The sequence below is a fragment of the Panthera onca genome, chromosome B1 (genome assembly GCF_046562875.1).
Source record: "Panthera onca isolate mPanOnc1 chromosome B1, mPanOnc1 haplotype 2, whole genome shotgun sequence".
Taxonomy (NCBI): domain Eukaryota; kingdom Metazoa; phylum Chordata; class Mammalia; order Carnivora; family Felidae; genus Panthera; species Panthera onca.
In genome coordinates this window covers 70740070-70764546 of record NC_138342.1, presented here as the reverse complement: position 1 = coordinate 70764546, position 24477 = coordinate 70740070, and the positions used below count along the sequence as shown (strand labels likewise).

Below are 24477 nucleotides of genomic sequence, written 5' to 3'. Positions count from 1 at the left end.
CACATATGAGTGGAATCATAGTATTTGTGTTTCTCGGTCTGATTTATCTCGCTTAGCATAATACATTTTAGTTCCAGCCACATTGTTGCAAATGGCAAAATTTCATTCTTTTTGGTGTCAGAGTAATATTACATTGTGTGTGTGTGTGTGTGTGTGTGTGTGTATACACACACATACCACATCTTCTTTATCCTTTCATCAGTCAATGGACATTAGGGTTCTCTCCATAGTTTGGCTATTGTTGATAATGCTGCTATAAACACTGGGTTGCATATACCCATTCCAATCTGTATTTTTGTATCCTTTGGGTAAATACCTAGTAGTGCAATTGCTGGGTCATAGGGTAGTTTTATTTTTAATTTCTTGAGGAACATCCATATTCCAGAGTGGTTGCACCAGTTGGCATTCCCACCAAAAGTACAAAAGGTTCCCCATTTTCTGTGTCTTCACCAACACCTGTTGTTTCTTGTGTTGTTAACTTTAGCCATTCTGACAGATGTGAGGTGGTATCCTATCATGGTTTTGATTTGTATTTCCCTGATGATAAGTGATGTTGAGCATCTTTCATGTGTCTGTTAACCATCTGGATGTTTTCTTTGGAAAAGTGACTATTCATATCTTCTGCCCATTTCTTAACTGGATTATTTGTTTTTTGGGTGTTGAGTTTGATAAGTTCTTTATAGATTTTGGATACTAACCCTTTATTAGATATGTCATTTGCAAATATCTTCTCCCATTCCATAGTTTGCCTTTAGTTTTGTTGATTGTTTCCTTCACTGTGCAGGTTTTTATCTTGATGAAGCCCCATTAGTTCATTTTTGCTTTTGTTTCCCTTGTTTCTGGTGATGTGTCTTGTAAGAATTTCCTGTGACCAAGGTTAAAGAGATTGCTGCCTCTATTCTCTAGGATTTTGACAAAACCATTTAGGTATCACATTTAGGTCTTTCATCCATTTTGTATTTATTTTTGTGTATGGTATAAGACAGTCCAGTTTAATTCTTTCATATGCTGCTGTCCAGTTTTCCCAACACCATTTGTTGAAGAGACCATCTTTTTTCCACTGGATATTCTTTCCTGTTTTGTCGAAGATTAGTTGACCATATAGTTGTGGGTACATTTCTGGGTTTTCTATTATGTTCCATTTACCTATATGTCTGTTTTTGGGTGAGCACCAAACTCTCTTGAAGTCTACAGCTTTGTAATATAGCTGGAAATCTGGAATCGTGATGCTTCCAGTTTTGCTTTTCTTTTTCAGGATTGCTTTGGCTATTTGGGGTCTTTTGTGGTTTCATACACATTTTTTTAGGATTGTTTGTTCTAGCTCTGTGAAAATGCTGGTGGTATTTTGATGGGGATTGCATTAAATGTGTATTCCTTTGGATAGTTTAGACGTTTAAACAGTGTTTGTTCTTCCAATCCATGAACATGGAATGCTTTTCCATTTCTTTGTGTCCTCTTGAAGTTCTCTAGCTTTCAGAGTACAGATCTTTTACCTCTTTGGTTAGGTTTATTCCTAAGTATCTAATTGTCTTAAGTGCAATTGTAAATGGGATCAATTCCTTGATTCCTTTTTCTGCTGCTTCATTATCAGTGTATAGAAATGCAACAGATTTCTGTATATTGATTTTATATGCTATGATTTGCTGAATTCATATATTAGTTCTAGCAATTTCTTGGTGGTGTCTTTTGGGTTTTCTACATAGAGTATCATGTCATCTGCAAATAGTGCAAGTTTTGCTTCTTCCTTGCTGATTTGGATGCCTTTTATTTTATTTTGTTGTTGTTGTTGTCATTGTCTAATTGCTGAGGCTAAGACTTCTAGTACTATGTTAAATAGTAATGGTGAGAAGTGGACATCTTTGTCTTATTCCTGACTTACTCCTGACACTATAGGGGAAAGGCTGTTTTTCCCTATTGAAGATGATATTAGCTGTGGGTTTTTCATATGTGGCCTTTATGATATTGAGGTATGTTCCATCTATCCCTACTTTGTTGAGGGTTTTTATCAAGTGGATGCTATATTTTCTCAAATGTTTTTTTTGCATCTATTGGGAGAATCATATGGTTCTTATCCTTTATTTTATTAATGTGGCTTACCACGTTGATTGATTTGCAAATACTGAACCAGCCCTGCAGTCCAGGAATAAATCCCACTTGATCATGGTGATTAATTCTTTTAATGTATTGTTGGATTCAATTTGCTAGTATCTTGTTGAGAATTTTTGCATCCATGTTCATCAGGGATATTGGCCTGTAATTCTCCTTTTTAGTGGTGTCTTTATCTGGTTTTAGAACCAAGGTAATGCTAACTTCGTAGAATGGTTTGGAAGTTTCCCTTTCATTTCTATTTTTTGGAACAGTTTGAGAGAAATTGATATTAACTCTTCTTTAAATGTCTGGTAGAATTCCCCTGGGAAGCCGTCTGGCCCTGGATTCTTGTTTGTTGGGAGATTTTTGATTACTGTTTCAATTTCTTTGCTGGTTATGCACCTATTGAAATTTTCTATTTCTTCCTGTTTCAGTTTTGGCAGTTTGCATATTTCTAGGAATTTATACATTCTTCCAGATTGTCCAGTTTGTTGGCATATAATTTTTCATAATATTCTCTTATAATTTTTTGTATTTCTGGGGTATTGGTTGTGATAGCTCCCCTTTCATTTGTGATTTTATGTATTTGGGTCCTTTCTCTTTCCTTTTTGGTAAGTCTGGCTAGGGATTTATCATTTTTATTAATTCTTTTGAAGAACCAACTCTTAGTTTCATTGATCTGTTCTACTGTGTGTTTTGTTATTGTTGTTGCTGTTATTTCTGTATCTTGTATTTATGCTCTAGTCTTTATTATCTCTACTTTTTTTTCCTTTGCTACTTCCAGGATTCTTTACTTGTGTGTGTATTTTGTGAATTTGACTATGATATACCTTGGCAATGGATGGCTTTTGTTGACTTTAATGGGAGTTCTCTGTTCTTTGATTTTGATGTCTGTGTCCTCCCTCAGATTAGGAAAGTTTTCAGCTATAATTTTCTCAAATAAATCTTCTGCCCCTTTTTCTCTCTCTTCGTCTTCTGGGACTTCTATGATATGAATGTTATTCAGTTTTAATAAGTCACTGAGTTCCCTAAGTCTACCTTTGTGATTCATTACCTTTGTTTCCCTCTTATTTTCAGCTTCATTATTTTCCATAATTTTCTTCTACATCAGTAATTTGTTCCTCTTCTTCATCCATCCTTACTGTTATGGCATCCATTGGGTTTGCATCTCAGTTATAGCATTTTAAATTTCAGCCTGACTAGATTTTAGCTCTTTTATCTCTGCAGTAAGAGATTCTCCAGAGTCTTCTATGCTTTTTCAAGCCCTGTTAGAATCCTTATAATTGTTTTAAGTTGTAGTTCAGACATCTTACTTATTTCTGTATTAATGAAATCTCTTACTGTCATTTCTTCCTGTTCTTTCTTTTGAGGTGAATTCCTCTGACTTGTCATTTTGGAGAAAAAAATAATAAAATAAAATTAAAATTAAAAGATTAAAAAAAATAATGAAGCTAGATCCTAGGTATGTTTTGGTCTGGTTATTAAGAGAAGCTTGATAGAAAAAAGAAAAAGAAAAAAATAAAAAAAATTAAAAGTTGAAAATTAAAAAATTAAAAAAATTAAAAATTTGCTCTTTCTGTACCCAAGAAAAAGAAACCACACAAACAAAAACAAACCCCAAAAGAAGCTAGGTTACATTTCCCCTAGAGCTGAAGCTTTACACACTTTATGATCTGTAGACTTAGTGCTTGGGAGGGGCTGTGCTTGTTCTCTGTGGAAGGGGCCTGTGGCTCTGATTCTCAGGCCAACTTGCCCTAGTAGAGATGTGTTTGGAGGGCAGAGGGGTGTGTGGCTTGGTGTAACAGCTCTGTTCTCCACTTGTTGGCGCTGTTTAGTTCACTGGGGTAGATCAGTGCTTGTTGGATAGGAGTAAAAATGGTTTCACCCTCCTCTCTACTCTCCAGAGTGGGAAGTTGGTTATGTCAGAGATGCGCAGTCACCCTTTCTGTGTCCAAGGCTTCCGGCAGATCCCCCCTTTCACCCTGTCTGTGTGAACTGTCTGCCCTCCTGGGTTTTATCTCAGACAAAGCCGTGTTTGAAAACCCCACACTTCAGAGGCTCCCTGGGTTTCTACCTGTGCTGATCCTCTGAGGGAGGGTCTTGCTGCCCTGTAGCCTGAGCTTGTCCCAGAAACAGTTGAGTGATTGCGTGGTGGCAGCAGCTCAGAGTTTATGGTAAATTGCAACACACAGCTGGCACCACCGTTTGCTGCCCTCAGCTGGCATCTTTGTTCCTATACTAGTGAATGGGACAGCTCAGTGGCTTTGGCCAGGTCTTTTGCCCATGGAGGGACACTATCACCTCTATTGAAAGCACTCCAAGGATCCCAGGGGATCCTCAGAACATGCAGCCCACTCCCATGGCTCTGTCCTGCTTCTTCACTGGAATGCTGTCAGGCACTGAGCTCTGAAACTTCAAACTTTGCTGTTTATAAAAAAACTGGTGGTATTGAAACCCTTTCTTTTTTCCCTACCAGTGGTTTTGGGGAAGTGTTTTCTTGTGCTGTCCCCTGTGTGTTTTCACTATTTGTTTTTCTTTACTCTTAGCTTACCGCTCTCTGTGATCAGGGATCCTTCCCCACTGCAGCACCTGAAGCTCTTTTCTCCCACAAATCAACTCTTCTCAGTTCCTACTTTCCATGGGTTGTTGTTTTTCTTTTTGTAGATGTGCAACTTTGTTCTTTAAGACTTCCAATCAATTTCTTGGGTGTTCAGAATAATTGGATATTTATCTTGCTGTTTGAGGGAGGAGGCAAGCCTAGGGTTACCCTACTTCTCTACTATCTTAACCCTCCTCCTTTGTTCCTTATTCTGACTCTTTAATTATTTCACTCACTCCTACTTATGGTCTTTCTAATTGTTTTGATCATATAAAGTTCTTATGGTGGTGATACTTTTTTTTTTTATAGTATCTGATGATTCTCACTTGAGTTATTTGCTTTCCTTGTGATATATCTGGAGATTCGTGATTTATCTTTTTTAGTGTCTTCTTTCATTTCCGGTACCTGGTAACTTCCAGTTGTGTACTACTCAATGTTTAATCACCAATTCTCTGAAGAAAGCTTGGTTTGTAGAATATACCAGTTTCTATGGTCTAAATGTTCCCACAAGAAACAATTTTAAACCCCACTGAAGTAGCGTCATCAGGCATAGAGTTGGGAAAAGATGTGCACAATCAGCTTTTGCTAGCTGATTATAGGAGCCAACTTCATAACACCACTGGCAATTTTCCTTTTTTAATGTAAATCCAAAACTACTTTTTGTTACAGTTTACCCAGCTAATCTAGAGTTTTGTGATGTGAGAGTTTCCATGTTAGCTAACCTTACCAGGTTTCTAGGACCAGAAGCAATGTTATATGTTCAATATTAAGAAACTTAAAAATGTTTGTATTATAATTCTTGAATTGGTGAATTTTACTGTTTTTACATTTCTTATTTTATATGTCCTCTCTCTTAATAATCCTTCCTATTTCTTATGTATTTGTTGCTTTCTCATCTCTTATATTCTGGTCTCTATTGCTTTACTCCTGCTAAATAAGTTTACCAAAGGATTTCTTTGGAAGCAATTATCTTGTTATATGAACAATATTTTAAGAGATATTTAGCTTTTAGATATAGACAAGCATAGATTACTTGGAAAGGAATAAAGACAAGCATAGATTACTTGGAAAGAAATAATATATATTAAATTTAAGTATAATTTATGAAAAAGTATTTTGTGTACTTATATACTTATGATTAGAGTCATTGAATTATTTTTGCCTTTATACTGAAGCTAATGATGTGCTTCTACATGTTTGTATCGAGAGTGCTCTAAATCAGAGGTTGGCAACCTTTTATTTTTTCTCTTCTTTCTCTCTTTCTTTCTTTCTCTCTTTCTTTCTTTCTCTCTTTCTTTCTTTCTTTCTTTCTTCTTTCTCTGTTTTTTTTTTTTGGAGGTAAGTTCTATGCCCAATGTGGGGCTTGAACTCATGTCCCCAAGACCAAGTGCCATATGCTGTACCAGCTGAGCCAGCCAGGTGCTCCTGGCAACTTTTTCTATAAAGTGTCAGATAGTAAATATTTTAGCCTTTGCAGGTCATATAGTTTCTATCATAGTTACTCAAATCTACTATTATAGTGTAAAAGCAGCCATAGACACTATGTAAACTAATGAATGGATGTGTTTCAATAAAATTGTATTTACAAAAACATGTGGTGATTTGAATTTGGTCCATGGGCCACAATTTGCTGATTTCTGCTCTAAATGGTAGTCCCTGAGAAAAAAATTGTAGTCCATGGACCAAAAGGTTTAATAATATCTTAAAGTAAGCAAATGCACAATTCTTAATAGAACATTAAATTTAATTTTTTTTCTGTCAGCACTAAAAAGATAATTACTTGTTTCATGGTATATTTACTTTTCATTTGTTTCTTTATATGTACTTTTCAAAAATGTTAATTTTTTTTAATTTTTAATTTTTTTAAAGTAGACTCCACACCCAGCGTGGAGCCCAACACAGGCTTGAACTCATGACCCTGAGATCAACACCTGAGCTGAGATCAAGAGTCAGATGCTTAACCGACTGAGCCACCCATGTGCCCCAATATGTATGTTTTTTGTACATAGTTGGGAGAATTCTTTAGGGAATAGAAGAGACAGAGTGTTTTTTGTTATTGTGATTAACAATGACTCTGTATTCTCATATTGTACATATGCTTACAGGCTGTTAAGAGAGTCATATTTTAATAAGTCATATGTAATAAATCAAAAACTATTTACAGTATTTACAGATAATGAATTTGTTGTATATCAGTTAAACTTGGAAAGTGCTGGATCTCAAAACATATTGTGTAATTAATTGCTCATTTAGTTTACTCTTGCATGTATTACATTTAGTGACAAACCATGGGAGCCTGGAGCTGCCCAGAACAATTTGATTTTTTTGCATCTGTAAAACTTCTTAAACCTCCTGTGGTTTGTTGGCACATCTCACATACAAACGAATTTAAGTATTGATCTAAGCTATTAAAACATATCATAGTTACATTCTTTATAGTAGCTGTTGTGCACCAGTTTAATCTAATAAATTAAGTATATCTCATTCATACACCTTGGCCTACTGCTTTGTTCAGGGTAGTCATTAACACATATAGCCATGTAACGAAGAGAAACTCAGTATACTACACAGCAAGGAGTGCACATATGGGACTTTTCCCACAAGAACAATCAGTAATTGAAAGCACTAAACTCCCCAAATTAGCATCCCCTCCTTTTTCAAGCTACTCATGGGTCCTATACTGCACCAAGATATTGTCATTAATTATACTTTAGACTAATATCGAGATAATGCCCTGGCCATTTATGTTGTTTCTATGCAGTGGTGCCAAATGCTTTCTGCCATGTTATTAGGGAATATTATTACCAGACTAGTTTTCTGTAAATCACTGAGAATATCATACTGAACATTCTTTTTCTTGTAATGTCCCTTTGTGGAACAAGGAGTTTCTGCAGTGACTTAGTGACTTAGTCATGGTGCTACATTTAGAATCTTTATAATGCAACCAGGAAAGGTCAGGATGCTTACTTTCCATAGAAAGATTATTCACTCATTAAAAATTAAAATACATTGTTCATTTTAGGTGGCGGGCTGGATATTATTATTTCCCACATGCCCAATTCAGCAGTACAGAACTAAAAACAGCCTTGCTGGGTAGCATTTTGAGGTCATCTGTGTTGGACTCTCATACTCCCACCACTACAAACTCCTCATTCCTAATTTATTAGCACCAAATTTGCTGAAAACTTATAGATCTGAATATGCAGAGATAATAAAATACTTAGATTTGTACTAGAGAAGGAAGGAAGCTTTTTTAATTTGAGTCTGCTTTTATTCAATAAACATTTACTCAACATTAGCTCTATACTGAGAATAGTGTTGGGCCCTGGGGTTGTGAACATGAATAAAACATGGTCACTTTACCTGAGAAGGACATAATGTAGTATGTATGGAATAAACATATGAAAAAACAGTTACAATATTATAAGATATTCATAATAAAAGCGTGAACAAAGTGCTGTGAGAAGACTGAAGGAAAAACTGAAGAGGGGCTGGGAGAACATTTTCCCATTCAATGCCAGAAATGAACATTTGGAAAATGGGAATAAAATAAAAATACCTTTTATAATAATATCAAAAACATAAATGCTTAACAATAAACTTAAAGAAGCATGTGAAAGAACTACGTAGAGAAAATATGTGAGCAAATATACAATACTTTTCTTTGTAATTTAAATTTCCTTAAAATAGAATTGCTTATTTAAGACAAAAATAATAGCCATGTGTTATGGGGCTTATAAAACATGTATAAGTAAAATATATGACAACAATAGTTCAGAGGACTAGAGGGGAAAATTGAAGTATACTAGTGTAAGTTTCTTAAACTATATGTAAAGTAGAATCATATTATTTGAAGTTAGATGACTAAAAATTAAAAATGCAAACTCTAGAACAACCACTAAAAAATATGTATAAATAATAAGCTACTGGGTAAAATAAAATGGAAAACAAAAATATACCCAGTTCTTCTAAAAAAGGCTGAAAAGGAGGAAAAAATGGAATAAAAAATACAAGGGTAAAATATGAAACAAAGAGTACAGTGGTAGGCTTGATCTCAGCAATATTCATATTCACTTTAAATTTAAGTGGACTATATACATGTCTTAAAAGACAGAGATCATTAACATCTCCTCCCTTCTATTCAACTTTGTACTTGAACAATTAGGCAAGAAAAACAGATTGGAAAGGAAAAAGGAAAAACTATTTTCATCTGCAGACAACTTTTCTATGTGTAAGAAAAATCCTAAACAAACTAAAAATATTTACTGGATTTAATAAATGAATTTAACAGTGTGGTAGAATGCAAGTTCACTTACAAAAATTAACATTATTTTAAGAAATAAGCATTTGGGAAATGGAAATTAAAAATATGCCATTTACATTAGTATCAAAAATGTAAATGCTAAAGAATACACTTAAAGAAAAACATACAAGATCTATACACTGCAAACTCTGAAACATTTCTGAGGTAAATTAGAGAGAATTAAAATAAATGGGCAGATACACCATGATTATGGATAAACTATACCCAATATTGTTAAGATGTCTTTCTTCCCAATGTGAGCTATAGCTCTACTACATTCTCAACCAAATTGCAGAAAGTTTTTAAATAATGTTTTGAAATGTCAGGCTGATTTTAAAATTCATATGGAAATGCAAAGATCCAGAAGAGTCTCACAAATAAAAAGAAGAAAAAAATTTGGAGGACTTACCTAATTTGAAGACTTATTATAAAGCTGCAGTAATCAAGACAGAATGATAATGGGGTAAAAATAGATAGTAGGTCAATGGAACCAAAAAAAGTTCCTGAAATAGATCCACATTTGTACAGTCAATTGATTTTTTGACGAAGGCAGTGAGGTAACTCAGTATAGAAAGGAAGTTATTATGACTGAGGGTACTTGAACAAGTGGCTATTTATAAGGAGAAAAATGAACTTCAGTATATACCTCAATATATAATCACACCATAGATTATGGGGCGCCTGGGTGGCTTGGTTAAGCATCCGACTTCAGCTCAGGTCATGATCTCAGGGTCCATGAGTTCGAGCCCCGCGTCGGGCTCTGTGCTGACAGCTCAGAGCCTGGAGACTGTTTCAGATTCTCTCTCCCTCTCCCTCTCTCAGATTCTCTCTCCCTCTCTCTCTGACCCTCCCCCGTTCATGCTCTGTCTCTTTCTGTCTCAAAAATAAATAAACGTTAAAAAAAGTCACACCATAGATTAAAATTAATTACAGGTGGATTATATTCCTAAAAGTAAAATTAACAACGCAAAGCTTCAAGAAGAAAATGTGGAAGAATATCTTTGTGAACTTGGTGTGGATCACACCCTTGATAAACTCAAGGAAGATCCCTTGATAAACTCAAGGAAGCACTACTAATAAAAGAAAGACAAAGGAAATGCATTTCATAAAAGTTAAATATTCCTAAAAGACAGCATTTCTAAGTTCAATATGAAGCCACAAACTGAAAGAAAATATTTATAATATGTATATATGACAGAAAACTTTCATCTGAAATAAAAGATTTCTATATTTTGTAAAAAATAAGAGATAATCTCCTCTCCCCACCCATAATCCACCACCAAATGGGTAAAAAAATTGAAAAGGCACTTCACAAAAGATTATAAATAAGTGGCCAATAAACAAATAAAAATAAGCTCAATATCATTAGTCATCAGGGGAATAAAAAATAAAACCATAACAAAATGTAATTAAATGCCCATTAGAATGATTAAAATTTAGAAAACTGATAAACCAAATGTTGGCAAAGATGTAAAACACCTGAATTTCATACATTGCTGCAGGGGATTGATAATGTGTCTGTCAGTTTTTCATTAATAAAATATATTCCTAATCTCATGATCTAACAATTTTTTCTCTTGGTACTTTTCCTGAGAGAAATGAAAGCATATTTATACAAGAATACATGTAGGTAAGTATTCATAGGAGCATTATTAATAATATTAAAAATTAGAGACACCTCAAATGTCCTAAAGTAGATGGATAGCACATTGTGATGCATTAAACGCCATTATAGAATGAACCATTACTAAAATTTATGCCAATATGGCTGAATACTAAAAGCGTATTGCTGGGCAAAAGAAGCCCAACAAAAGAGAGTGTATACTGTATGGTTGCATTTATGTGAGTTCAAAGACAAGAAAAACCAATTTATGTTGAAAGAAGTTAGAACATTGTTTGCCTGGGGGGGCTAGGGTTATCAGACTATTTTTTATCTTCATTGGCATGTGAGTTACGTGGATATGGGCATTTGTCGAAACTCATCAACATATATACTTAAGAACAGTTCATTTTGCTATGTGTAAATTATACCTGATTTAAAACTAAATTTAAAAATTTAAAAAGTAGAGGTAATTGGCAAAAATGATATATAAATCTCCTTGAAATCTCATGGATACAATCAAATAATCTCACAGATTAAAATCTGAGGAGTAAACCATATTTTTTGTTGTTGCTTTGTTTTAGTTTTTGCTTTCTGAGTATATTTTAGTAGTTTTTTTTTTTTTTTTAATGGGGGATTTACCTTATATAACAGAAAGTCTAGAAGTAGAAAAGTTCCCGAATTTCTTAATTCAGTAGTTTAATGTTATCATCAAGCACAATTTCTTCTATCTTCCTTCTTTATACCCCTCAGCATTTCTCTTCAAGATCATTTCCCATTAATGGCTATTATGAGTGTTTTGATTCCAGGCATTTGTGCGTACACAGCAATGTCTAGCAAAAGAATGAAGGACCACTAGTTCCTTGTGTCACTTGAATTTTTTCCTATTATAAAATATTTGACATATCAAATGGTATTTCATATATGTAAGGTTTAAAAAAATAATAGTGAAATAAGGACACTTCGGTGGCTCAGTCAGTTAACTGTCCAACTTTGGCTCAGGTCATGATCTCCCGGTTGGTGAGTTTGAGCCCTGCATCAGGCTTTCTGCTGCGAGTGCAGAGCATGCTTCAGATCCTCTGTCCCTGTCTCTTTCTGCCCCTCCCCTACTCTCACTTTCTCTCCCTCTCTCTCAAAAATAAACATAAAAAAATGTTATAAAAATATAATAAGTAAAAAAATAATGATGAAACAAACATGTGTGACTCTACCACGTAGCTTGAAGAAGTAGACACAGATTCTTGTTGTTACTCACATTAATAGCAGTAGCTAGAATGTCAACATTCACGCCCGTTCCTCAGCCCTCAATCACGCAGGGTGACTCAAAGGTCGGGTGACTACTGCATATAGAGTGGGTTACATTTTGGAAGAGGAACTCCAAAGGAATGTATTTATACTGGCAAAGGAAGCCATGTATTTATAATGGCAGTAAGCATGGCTTGTCCCAGAGGGACACCTTATCTTTATTATACTGGAGAGTAATCAAACCTGCCCTTTGTTCCAGAGGGAGATACTATCTCTCTCTTCCAAGACTGTTTGCTTTGTAATTATCGTTGAGAAGATAGTCTGGAATAAAAACAGCCAGTGCTTCTGTTTGCAAGATATGGAGAAGTGTGAAAGATCTGATAGAGTATTGTCTTTCAACAGGGGTGTGCTTCTACCCCACCTACATCCCCCATATTTATGATGCATGACCTATTGTCTCAGCATGTTTTAATGCATAGTTTCTTCTTTCCCCAAATATTTGCGATGCAAACTTTAACATAATTAGGTTTCCATGTATGTATGTGTCTGTTTTTGGCTCTTTATTAATTTATAGGTCTAGTTCTGCATCAATCCCACATACATTTACTAACTACAACTGTGGACCCTCCTAACCTCCACAAACACCCATTTTCCTCTTCTTCAGGAATGTTTTATATGTTCTTGCCCTTTCATTCTTTCTTAAATTTAAAAAATCTACCAAGTTCCCACGTAAAATATTTTTTCTTACAATTCAGACCTTCCTTCTGGGATTGTTTTGCTAGTTCTAAAGTTTGTTTAAAAGTTCTCTATTAAGCTCCGTGCAGGTGTCTTCAATGTGACTTCCCACCATAGATAGATTCTAAGCTTTGTTTCTTGGACTCTGCATGCTACTATGTAAAAATGAAAGTTCTCATCTTCAGACATCAGCAGATGACCTAGGGACAAGAGGCAACTTCAGCTCTTTCACTTCTCTGCATGAATTCTTTCACATTGTTTTCAGCCTCAGAATTAATTTCTTTCTTTTCTTTTTTCTTTTCTTTTTTCATTTCTTTTTTCTTTCCTTTCCTTCCCTTTCCTTTCCTTCCCTTTCCTTTCCTTTCCTTTTCATTTCTTTCTTTCTTTCTTTCTTTCTTTCTTTCTTTCTTTCTTTCTTTTTTTCTTTCTTTCTTTCTTTCTTTTCCTTCTGGCACTTCAGTTATGCATTAAAAATATAATTTGTACATTTCATTTAATTTTTTAGGAGTTTTACACCGAGTGGTTTTTAGGATATCAAATCATTCATTTTTCCAGAAACAGAAGTCTTGTGTCAGTCGTGGTTTTAAAATTGTTTAACTCACAGAATTGTGTCTTGCACACAATATATTCAGTAAAGTGAGCTTAACTGAACTGAAAAAGATTTCAGTTGGATTTCTCTGATGCTGCTTCATCATACTCAATAAGACAGTGCTTAATTTGGCATTACCACCATTACATGATTTTATCCTGTCCTTAATACTTTGCAAAATTATAAAATATTTTAAATATATGGAAAATAATGTAATTGAAATCTTTGTACTTAAACCAAGATTAAATTGATGTTAATATAGTGCCCATTTTTTTTCTTGGTTTTGGTTTTATGATTATATAACAAAGTAATGTGTATGATTTTGTATATTTTAAAATTTTATATTAATAATATAATGATCTTCATACCCTTTTGAAACTTGCCTTTTCCCCCACTCAACATCATGTTTGAAAAATTTATCTACGCTGATACCTTAAGCTTGAATTCAGTTATTTCAAGTCCTATATATAATTCTATTATCAATTAGTGTTTATTTAAAAGTCCCTTTATTCTGCAATAAGCATGCTTATATATATGCTCTTGAGCATATGTTTGAGATTTTTAAAGTTAGTTGCCTAGAACTGAAAGTACTGTATAATAAATTGTTCTAAACTTTAACTTATTAAGTATATCCAATTCTTTTTATCTAATCTTTATGATTGTGATGGTGTTGATCATTATAAAAATAAAACATCTTACCTTACTTTATTATTTAGTGTTTATGATTTATGAAAAGTACCTAGTACTAGTCGGGATAAGGATTATGCTGAATATATGTTATGCATGACACCTTGTGTTTAATTCAAATTATATTAAAGTTTATGCTATTAAATAATGAAAAATTAGGTGATTTAGAAATTCATGCCCCCCCCCCCCCCTTTTTCTATAGGTATTTATGAGCCTCCATTTATTGTACTACTGCAGTGAACCAACCTTGGATGTGAAAATTGCCTTTTGTCAGGTGTGTGTTCCTTACAGGTAAAACAAGGTACAGTATATTCCCTTGTATTTCCATTTTGCCATTTCAGCTTGCCTATGTTCTACACCAAGTTAGTATTGATATAGATTTAAAATGACTTGGGAATTAGAGGTGGGTAGTTAGATGTTTTTTCTTTCCCAGTTTTCTTAAGTTAGAATAGAAATGAAGATAATTCTTTTTAATGATTACAAATAATAGTGTTTAATCACTGTGTAATGTGATTTCTTTTTAGATTTTATTTATACTTAATGTCAGTAATATGTCTTTCCTAATCCTTGAATGTGGCTTCAATCATCAAAATAGCTGAAGTCTGTGTTATCATTTCTCATCCTAAGGACTAATGAGCTCTATGTAGCAGTTCTCTGATACCCACATATAGTAACATGCAGGGGGTGCTCAGTTTGTTTTTTGATGCCCAGTGCTAACTGGTAGTTGGTAAAAGGGTAAACAATAATAATAGCAAATAAAGGTATATTTAACCTACAACGAACAATAATAAGAAGGTAGTGTAAACGGACCAGATAAAAGACTGCTTTCCTCTATTCACACACACTATTCTTAGGAAAGAAGCTACCTGGGAGTGCCTGGGTGGCTCAGTAGGTTAAGCATCCAACTTCAGCTCAGGTCATGATCTCACGGTTCATGAGTTCGAGCACTGTGTCGGGCTCTGTGCTGACAGCTCACAGCCTGGAGCCTGCTTCGGATTCTGTGTCTCCCTCTCTCTCTGCTCCTCCCCTGCTCACGGTCTGTCTCTCTCTCTCTCAAAAATAAATAAATGTTAAAAGAAAAATAAAAAAAAAAGAAGCTACCTGGGGTGCTTTTTCCTACTATAGGTATGTTTAGGGTAATCCTAAATTCAGCCTATTGTTATGGTATAATTAATAGTGCTCCTTTTTACTCTCAGGACTGTTCTTTGGATAATAAATTATATAGTAACTTTATTCATGCCCCAAGCAAAAAGCAATTCAGTTTTTCTGTAATGGTTTTCATTGTATCTTCTCACTGAGCTGTACTATAAACAGGCAGTGACATGCATCTATTGAAACAAGGTTTAAAAAATAACCACACCTTCTATTATTTTAGTACAGTTTTTTCTGATTCTAGAAGTAATATGTGCTTATTACAGAAAATGTAAAAACGTATACAGGGAAACAAATATTCTCTCTGAGTATAAGTAGAATTTCTATTGGAGAATAAAACGTGTTTGTTACATGCTACAAATAGGATTTACTGATCTGCCTCATCTCTCTGACCTCTGAATGTTGTAGTGCTGGAGGCCTCAGGCCTTTAGATAACTTCCAGTCTCTAACAAGAACTCTGGATCTAGACAGCCTTGGTTAGAATCTCCAAATCTACCACTTATTAGCCATTTACTTGTGACCTTGGGCAAGTTACTTAATCTCTCGGTGCTGTAGTTTCTAAATTTCCAAAAAGAGGACAATCATAGTACCTACCTTCCAGGGTCATGAGAATTAAGTGAGTTAGTACTTGCTAGAACATGTGTTTGTTAAATGGCTAACTAAACTTCAAATAAATTTTCATTCATTCTTCTGGTGCTCCAATTGAGTCCCAGTGTTTTAAGTATTATCAGTATCTTGACTATGTCCACAATTATGTGGCCAACCCAAACCTCTCTCCAAAATCAGACTCAGGCCCAAGTGCCTGTCCTACATCTTCACTTACAGGCCTATCAAACTCTGCAGACACTGAACCAAATTCCTGAACTTTCCTCCAAAATTGCTCTACTCTAATTCAGTAAATGCTAGATTCACCTTTCTCAGGGCCTTAGAACAAAATCTTTGGAATCATCTTTTGGGTAGCACTTCACATTCAGTTTGTTAGCAAATACTGTTGGCTCTATATTTAAAATATATCTGAAATCTCACCACTTCCCAATATTCTGTCCACAACCATTTTGACCCAACTGTTATTTAAATTCTAGTTAGCTGACAGATAGTGTAATTAGTTTTAGGAGTAGAATTCAGTGATTCAACCTACTATGGCCTCTTGCCTGGATGATCACCAGAGCTTCCTCCTTTGCTCACCCCCACATAGTGAACTCTCAAAACATCAGCAAAAGTCGTATTTGAAAAGTATAAGTGAGACCATGCCTCTCCTTGGCTAAAACCAAAACAAAACAGAAAAACCTTTCAATGTCTTTCCATCTCACTTATGGTAAAAACCAAAATTCTTAAAATAAATACCCAAGCCTTTACCATGTAGTCACCTAGAGACCCCCTCCCAGAAATGCTCTTCCTTTAATGTCCACTTGGCTCACTCCTCCACCACCATCAGGACTTTGCTCAAATGTCATTTTTTAAGGGAACCTTTCCTGGTTCTCCTATTTAAAATTGCCCCTTCTTACCTAGTCTGCCTACCTGACTTCTCAGCCTTCCCCTTCCCCTATAACACTTTTTGGTAGCTGGTATACCATATGTGTGACTAGTACGTTGTGTCTCTCTCTCCACTAAAATGCATTTTTCACAAGGGCAGGAATTTTTTCACTGGTGTGGTGGAGCAAGCTCACACAGGCTCACAAGAGTTGATTGAGCACCTCTCTCCCCAACTCAAAGTTCAATGGTGTGAGGTCAGTAGATTGAAGTCTGTTACTATCGGAGTATGTACATTATGTAAATAAGCAATTACTACAAACAAGAGTCCTCCCTCCCTGTGGTTGTTGAATATTTACCCAGCATGCTGTTGAAATTTTGTCTCATTCGCACACTGATGTGCCAGAGTGCTAAGCACAACATGTGGCATGGCGTGGGCTGTCACTGAATATTTGCGTAATGAAAAAATGAATGATGTATATTTGGTTTAGGTAAGCAGTTGCAACTGTGACTGTGCATTGTTTGAAATGAGCAGGCCTGAACTTCTGGGTAGAATGTCTGGGCCCTACCACTGGCAGGCTATTTGTGTGCTGTTTCCTTAGATTCCGAGAGCCTATTCATTAACGATGGCCATTAACACTTATAAAGTGAACCGCAAACAAACAAAAAACTAATTCATGTTTTATGTTAAGGTTAAGTCTCAAGGTTAAGTCTGAACTTCAAAGATGATCAATAAAAAAGACCTTAAAACTTAAGCTGTAGTTTTCAATCCAGAGTCTTTTTGTAGGTTAACTCTATTTTTCCAATCAGCTCCCGATCTTTGGGCACAGATGCAGAATGTCTGTTTCTAGTGAGAGTTCTTTTAAAGCAAAGGAATAAAGAGAAGTAAAGCATGAGCTTTATTAATGACTGATTTTTTTTTTCTTTTGGTATTTTGCTTTTTTTTTTTTTTTAGATTTTGGTATCTAGATACGTGCATATTGTATAGATTTTAAAACATCTAAAAATATTATAGTAAGCAGAATGTTGCTGGTTGTGACTCTGAACATTTTGTTTACTTTCCATGTAGAATTTTTATTTGATAATGTCTGTTTATTTATTTTTCTTTTCTGTAGCCCTGTGCCTGACTTACTACTCTAGCAATTTAGAGAAAAGAGTGTTTTCAGTTTTAGAGACAGTTATGCACAGGGATTTACTTTCAAACTATGTTTTTGGAAGCTTCTTGTTTCCTGAGGCATTTCACAGGTTCCTGGTATGCTGTTGTGTTTAACCTGATCACCAGCAGGGTTAGGTTGTTTCCAACTTCTTGTCAGACAGACAATACACAAAGACCTTAAGTAATTTGTCAACAACTGGTCAAGTGTATTCAGAATCCAGCCAGGTCTCTTGAATCTTAATCTGTGGCTTTTTATACTATGTAATATTTCCAATTTTTTCATTTGTTATCAATAAGCAGTTACAGAAAATATAGAAAGTTAAATTGCTTAAGATTCTCTCTCTCTCTCTCTCTCTCTCTCTCTCTTCCCCTCTCCCCTGCTTGAGCTCTCTTTCTCTCTTTCTCAAAAACAAAGACAAAAACAGAAACAAAAACTTACTCTTGTAGCAACATTGTTGATCACTTCTGATTTATTATTTTTTAGTGCATCATGCTCCTCTTTTAATCTTTAGAAATTTGAGGATGTTAGCAAATATTTTATGAGCTATGTTCACTTCTTAGAACTTTTTATAAACCTGGAAATAAGTAAACCAGGGAACTTAAAAAGATGGGTATTCTAGAATGCCCATGGAATGGTTTAGTTTTAAGTGATATGTTCAGATTACAGTACCTAGGACATTAAAAAAAATATCATTAAACCTGATGCCAGGGTTATAGAGTTCTAAAAAAATAGTTTTTTGCTTTAAAGCATATTGAATTTGAAGTATCTTGATTTGCTCAAGTTTATTTCATTTGATGGGTTATTGTGTTTCTGTTTCAAAGATGATGGAACTATGTGGTTAAAACTTTTACACTTCATTGGATGGCCATCTTAGATGGAAAGAAGTCTTTTATACCAACATAGAGGAGTGGAGCAGCAAAGGAAAAGACATTTTGATAGGGCAAGGCAAAGGAAAACCTGTATAATCTTACAGGGAAACTGAAAACCATTTTTGGTGGTCTATGAAATAAATGGCATTGTTTGTATATTTTAGATTTTCGGGGAGATTGTCTGCCACCTCAAAACACCAAATTAGACACTGACTTCCTATAAATATGGTTTAAGGGAATCAGTAGATTGAGCATGGATATATTTGAAGTTCTTTGTATTTTGTAAATGAATGGCTATAATTTTGAGATATAAACTGATAAACCTTTCCTTTATTATTTTAGTTTTTCATGTAACAGGGAAAGAAAAAAATTATCTTAGTTTTTCCTTTCAAGGGATTTCTTGTGCTGTGTATTATTTGAGGAAGCCCAGCTCTGACTTTCTTCTATATCTGCTTTTATACATTGCGTTTAATTTTGCATTCATTGTCTAAAATCCCAATACAATAAAACCTTGGTTTGTGAGAATAATTCGTTCTGGAAACATGCTTATCATCCAAAGCACTTATATATCAAAGTGAATTTCCCCATAAGAAATAAAGGAAACTCAGATGATTCATCCACAACCCAAAAATATTCATATAAAAATGATTACAATACTGTAATATAGCACAAAATAATAAAGAAAATTCAAAACATAAAGAAAAACAAGCAAATCAACCTGCACTTACCTTTGAAAATCTTCATGGCTGGTGTGAGGGAGACAAGAAAGAGGAGAAGTGGGTTATTGTGTAGGATGACTTTCACTATCACTAATGGAATCACTGCTAGCTATTGGCTCAATGGAATCTTTTTCTGCATGGGGCTATTGTATACGCTTGGATGTTGACTACATTTACAGTATTAATAAGCTCTTGTCATATACTCTATTTAATGTAACTCACAATAAGGCAGCAGAGGAAAGGGTCTATATCTGCAGGCAGTCTGACCTAGAATGAAGCAACGCATTCCTAAGCTTACTCTTGTATGGAAAAACAAAACACTGTCCATTGGTACTTTGAAGGGACAAAAAATACACTAGTGCTGGTTGTGGGCACCTTTCAATGTTCTGAAAAATCACTGATTTCTGCCAAATACCATGGCTAACATCCGAGCATGGGAGATGGTCACCCACAATACTGCAACGAGCGAGAGAGAGATAGAGAAGAGCCATTGGCTCAGTTGTGATCATGTGACATTTGGTGTCACATACTACTCATATTGCAAGACATTGCTTGTTTATCAAGTTAAAATTTATTATAAATGTTTCTCATCTTGCAGAACACTCGCAGAACAAGTTACTCATAATCCAAGGTTTTACTGTATGTATATGCTTTCATGCATGGCTGTCCATGGGTAAATTACTAAAGACATAGCAAACATTCTTGTGAAAACATGGTATATCTTGAATCATGAAATAAATCACTGAGATATATATACTATCAGGATAATAGCTAGCATAGCTATTTTTATGAATGAATGTTTCATCATGTTTGAAAGTACTTTTTTTCCATATGTTCACATGTGACAATGGCTGCAGAAAATTTCAAAAGAGAAAATTTAATGTTATATTTATGTCTTATACCTTGGGAAGGTTTTTTTTTCCTAATGACTTATTAAATAATTATTTGAGTTAATGAATAGATTTAGTTATGCTACAAAGATTAACAAAAAAGTATAAAGTTCTTAAGATCTGTTTCTATACTGGTGAACTTTCTGTATTGGTTGATTGCGGGTATGTGTTTGGTTTGCTTGAAGCACGAAAAGGTCAAACTTGACTTCTTGTTGAATGATCTTAAACATGAATATAAATATAGCTTTGTACTATAAGTTTAATTATGGTTAAGGTATTAATCAGATTAAATGAAGTTATTGCCTACGTCTTTAAAAATAGCTGTGCTATAAAATATCCCAGAATTACCTGTGGTTTCAGTGTATGGTAAATCATGCTCTGTAAGGAAAGCATCAATATGTGCATTCTATTTTGATCTGCATAGTGTTCTTTAGTAATCAATGCATTCATTATGCACTATTTTAATTCCACGTGAGACTTTGGAAAATACATTAAGTGATAATTTTGCTTTTCTGTACAGGTATTATTTGAAGTTGGGGTGCATGATATACAAAAGCTGAATTTTTCAGTAGGTTAAGAAGAATAATGTTAATTTAGATCATGAGTTCCAAAACCAGTTCCAATCTGGAATGTGTCATTCAACTCTTCTTTTGTTCATCTTCTCTAAAGGTGAATATTTATTTGGTTATATACTCTATACATCTCTAACTGATTCCTAAAAATGTTAAGGCAGTTACAAAAGTGCATATCCAAAAGATGAAAACCCAGACTTCGGAGAACATGGAACTACTAAACTTAAGTACTAATTAGATCTTTTTATAATTGTGCAATGAAAGAATCTTAATAATATAATGATTTGGATTTAAGAATAATGTTCTTTATTGTGTAAATGAAAACAGGGTTCCAGTGTCCATATTTTTAAATGTAGCATTTGATAAACTCTAATTTCCCCTTCTAAAAAACATATGAGACAACTCTGTAAACATTTTGATTCCTAAATGACATTTTACTTTCCTTTTAAGGAAACATAACCTCTTACTCCTACCCTAAGAAAGAGTTTCTTTAAAAATTAACTATTATTTAATAAGGTGGAAAATTTTTCCTGTCTTGACTATATAATACCACTTATTACTGGCTATTTTATACTTCTTTTTTTATTGTAGACAAATTGAGAACGTGTAAATAAAAAAATGTAGAACTCAGTGTGATTGGTTTAGGCTAAATCATTGTGGTAATGAAGCCAGCATTCCAAGTTTGATCCTGTAAGGGAGAATTTAATATTAAGCTCTTTGAGGGCAGGAACTTTATATTCTCTGTGCCTAGAACATTGCTTGACAATTGTAAGACCAAAGTAAGTATTTGTTGAATGAAAAACATACTGCAGTAATAGATAGACCTCAAGTCTCAGTGACTTATCAGAGCAAAAGTTTATTTCTTCTTATACAAAGTCTAGTACAGGTTAACAAGGGTTCTTCTCTATCTGGTGACTAAAGAATTTAGGTTCTTACTATCTTGTGATGTGCCAGCTGAGACACCATAGTATGGAAAGAGATGGATTGTGGTGGCACATCCCCTAAATGCCCCTGAATTTAGCTAACACCTGCCATGTCTACTTGTAATCCATTGGCCAGAAATCATCACATGTCCCCAACAGTACTGCAGGGGAAGGCTGGGGAATGTAGTAGAGGATGTGAATATTCATGGAACACTGTTTTTGCCACAGATGAAAACACAGAAAAATATTTTATTACCTAACCATTCTGAACCCTGTTGGTTATGTATTGACTATATAGCAATATTATAGTGTCTTGGGATGGTACTACAGTTCAAGCCAACTTTTTGTTAAAAACATTATAAAATTGCTATTTAGCTATGTGCTTTTAAATGTTATCTTCTCAACATTTACTACTAGTAGTAGTAAACTTTGTTGATGGCTTTTTAAGTAAGCTTATACCATACTAAGAGCTTTACATAGATGATCTCATTTAACCTTCTCACTAATGAAAAGAGTAGCATATCGCTGTTATTCCATAAATAAGTATACTGAGTATAAGATTGTAAAAAGCTTGACTGAGAACTGACAGTCATGATTCTTAGAGAAAAGCTGGATTTTTACCCTTTGCTAAAGTTCTCAGTCTAGGATTTCTCAACTGCAAAATCAGAATATTAAGTCTTACATGAAATGATTTATTACACACCTAGCACAATGTCTTGTCCTAATACTAGCTTGGTGATTAGCAGGCGTTCAAGCAGTATTACTTTTCTGCCCTCATATATAAATGACAAGGGACAGAAGCCATTCCCACTTTATTATTGATTACTGCAATGTGCTTTTTCACGTCATTGAAAATAATGGTTAAACATAACTTAAGTCTTAAAGTTTTACTGCATTATTGATTTGTTATAAGCCATTGATTCCACAGAGTATCCATCTCTGGGCAACCAATATAAAAGTCATATACCTTTCAGGCTGTAATCCTCCTCAGAGAGTAATACTTTAAGAAACAGAGTGGAGAAAATATGCTCTTGACAAAACAGAATCTAATCCTAAATATCATTAAGCATTGTTGTCTCAAATCTCCCTTTTTAAAACTCATATGTAAATTATTTGATTCAGATTTAAAATGGATTGAACCCATATTATGGTATTCTGCATAATATTCATGGTCATTCTGCATGGAATAACTCATTCTGCATGGAATAACTGCATGAAATAACTGGTCATTATATGAGAATGAATAGCTCAACATCATTTATGCCAAAAGCACAATCACCACTTTTGGCAGATACTTTTCTGTATCCAAATGACAATACTAAAATAATATCTAACAGATTAACCAGTTAATTTTCTGTAGGTTCATTTTGTAGCTAATTTATCTTGGCTATCCATAGCATGGATATGGTATATCCATAGCATCTTCAATAGTGCCTGGCATACAGTAAGTGATCAATATATATTTAACAAGCAAATAGAATCAGACCCTTTAAATTTCTAGGCAGTTCTGAAAATCCACCTTTCCCTCATCAACACTGTCTACTTCAATCTTGAATTATGTAATGTTCATCTAAGTTCAAACTCCAGGCTAAGACAATAGATAAATACAAGAGAAGGGCATGTTATTCATTCATTTCTCTTGATCTTCTAAGCTCTATTCCTATAGCTCACCTTATCATAAGAAAACCATATCCTTGTTCTAAATTATTCTAGCTGAACTAGTGAATGGTTTAGCAAAAAAACCAAAAACCAAAAACCAAAAAACAAACAAACAAAAAAAACACATGTTTTAGAGTTGAATAAACTTCAATTTATATTAATTGACACGACTAATTAATGGTTCTAAGACCATTAATTCAACCAATGTTGAACCAATTAACAGCTCTGTACGCCACTTTCCTCGCCTGTAGTTAGTGTTAAATACAGTATTTAACAGAATACAGAGTTCACCTTTAGCAAGTAAGCAATTAATACTGCTTTACCTTTCTTTCTCCTCTTGAATTATTGAGAGCTGATGTCATGTAAATCATATGAAAAATATTTTTATGCTTTTGATTAAAAATATATCTACTATTTGATGTTTGATTCCGGGTTATTACATAAAGAACTATTGAATATTCTTCCTGAGTTAAGTACTAGAGAGATTTTATCTTTCCTATGAAGTGGTCTGGTATGATATATTCTGTGAGATTAATGAATCAAAACTTGCCACTTAATTGTGTTTTGTTGTTGGTTGTCATTATGTTTTTCTTTTGGCTTAGTGGAAGAATGACACTAAGTTTTGTGCTCAAAGCAATAGATAGTCATAACTTAAGCCTTCTGGTAAAACTGTCATCTCCCAGCCTGCTTTATTTGAGGTCTGTTCCTAAAACTGGATTTAATGATTTTATTGTTCCCATATCCTTTATGGTGTTCTACACAAATCCTTTTTGGAACCACACAGAATATAAATAATAAATGAATGAAAGAATAAAATGACTTGCTCAAGTTTTCACAGGTGTTAAGTGCAGAACTAATCCAGGCTTGGTGTTATTTTCAGCTGTACCATTCAAGAAAACTAAGGAAGCTCGACCTCTACATATTTTTAAACCTTAATGTCTCCTGCTCAGGAAATGACTAGCAGTAACATAGGACAGTCATACGCAAATGAAAATGAGGAGGGAATACTTGTATGCATACAGGTTATTAAATTTGAGAAGAATGAAGTCAAAGCTTTGGATACCTGCAGGATAAGATCAGTAATGTAGGACATTTTTCTTTGCAAAACTCCATAGCTATAGGCTAGCAACTAACTGATAATGCGGACTCATTCCACAAAGCCCTTTCTTACAGGTCTGCATAAAGTGCAGTCTTTTCACAGAACAGATTATATTCAGATT

General features: G+C 34.3%; 1 protein-coding gene across 8 annotated transcripts in view; it reads left to right on the top strand.

Moving 5' to 3' along the window:
• The window catches only part of MAPK10 (mitogen-activated protein kinase 10), a 315034-nt gene that overhangs the window by 135397 nt on the left and 155160 nt on the right, over nucleotides 1-24477 (top strand). For 3 of the 8 annotated variants that reach the window (XM_060655676.3, XM_078445951.2, XM_060655675.3), the window contains one exon: nucleotides 14049-14120. The exons of 1 other annotated variant lie outside the window; for it this stretch is intronic. In XM_060655676.3, the coding sequence (XP_060511659.1) occupies nucleotides 14055-14120 (66 nt within the window). In that variant the 5' untranslated portion in view covers nucleotides 14049-14054. Of the gene's footprint in view, nucleotides 1-14048; nucleotides 14148-20630; nucleotides 20773-24477 lie in introns of those variants that run through there. 4 more of the 8 variants (XM_060655672.3, XM_060655681.3, XM_060655679.3 and 1 more) reach the window with 3 other exon arrangements.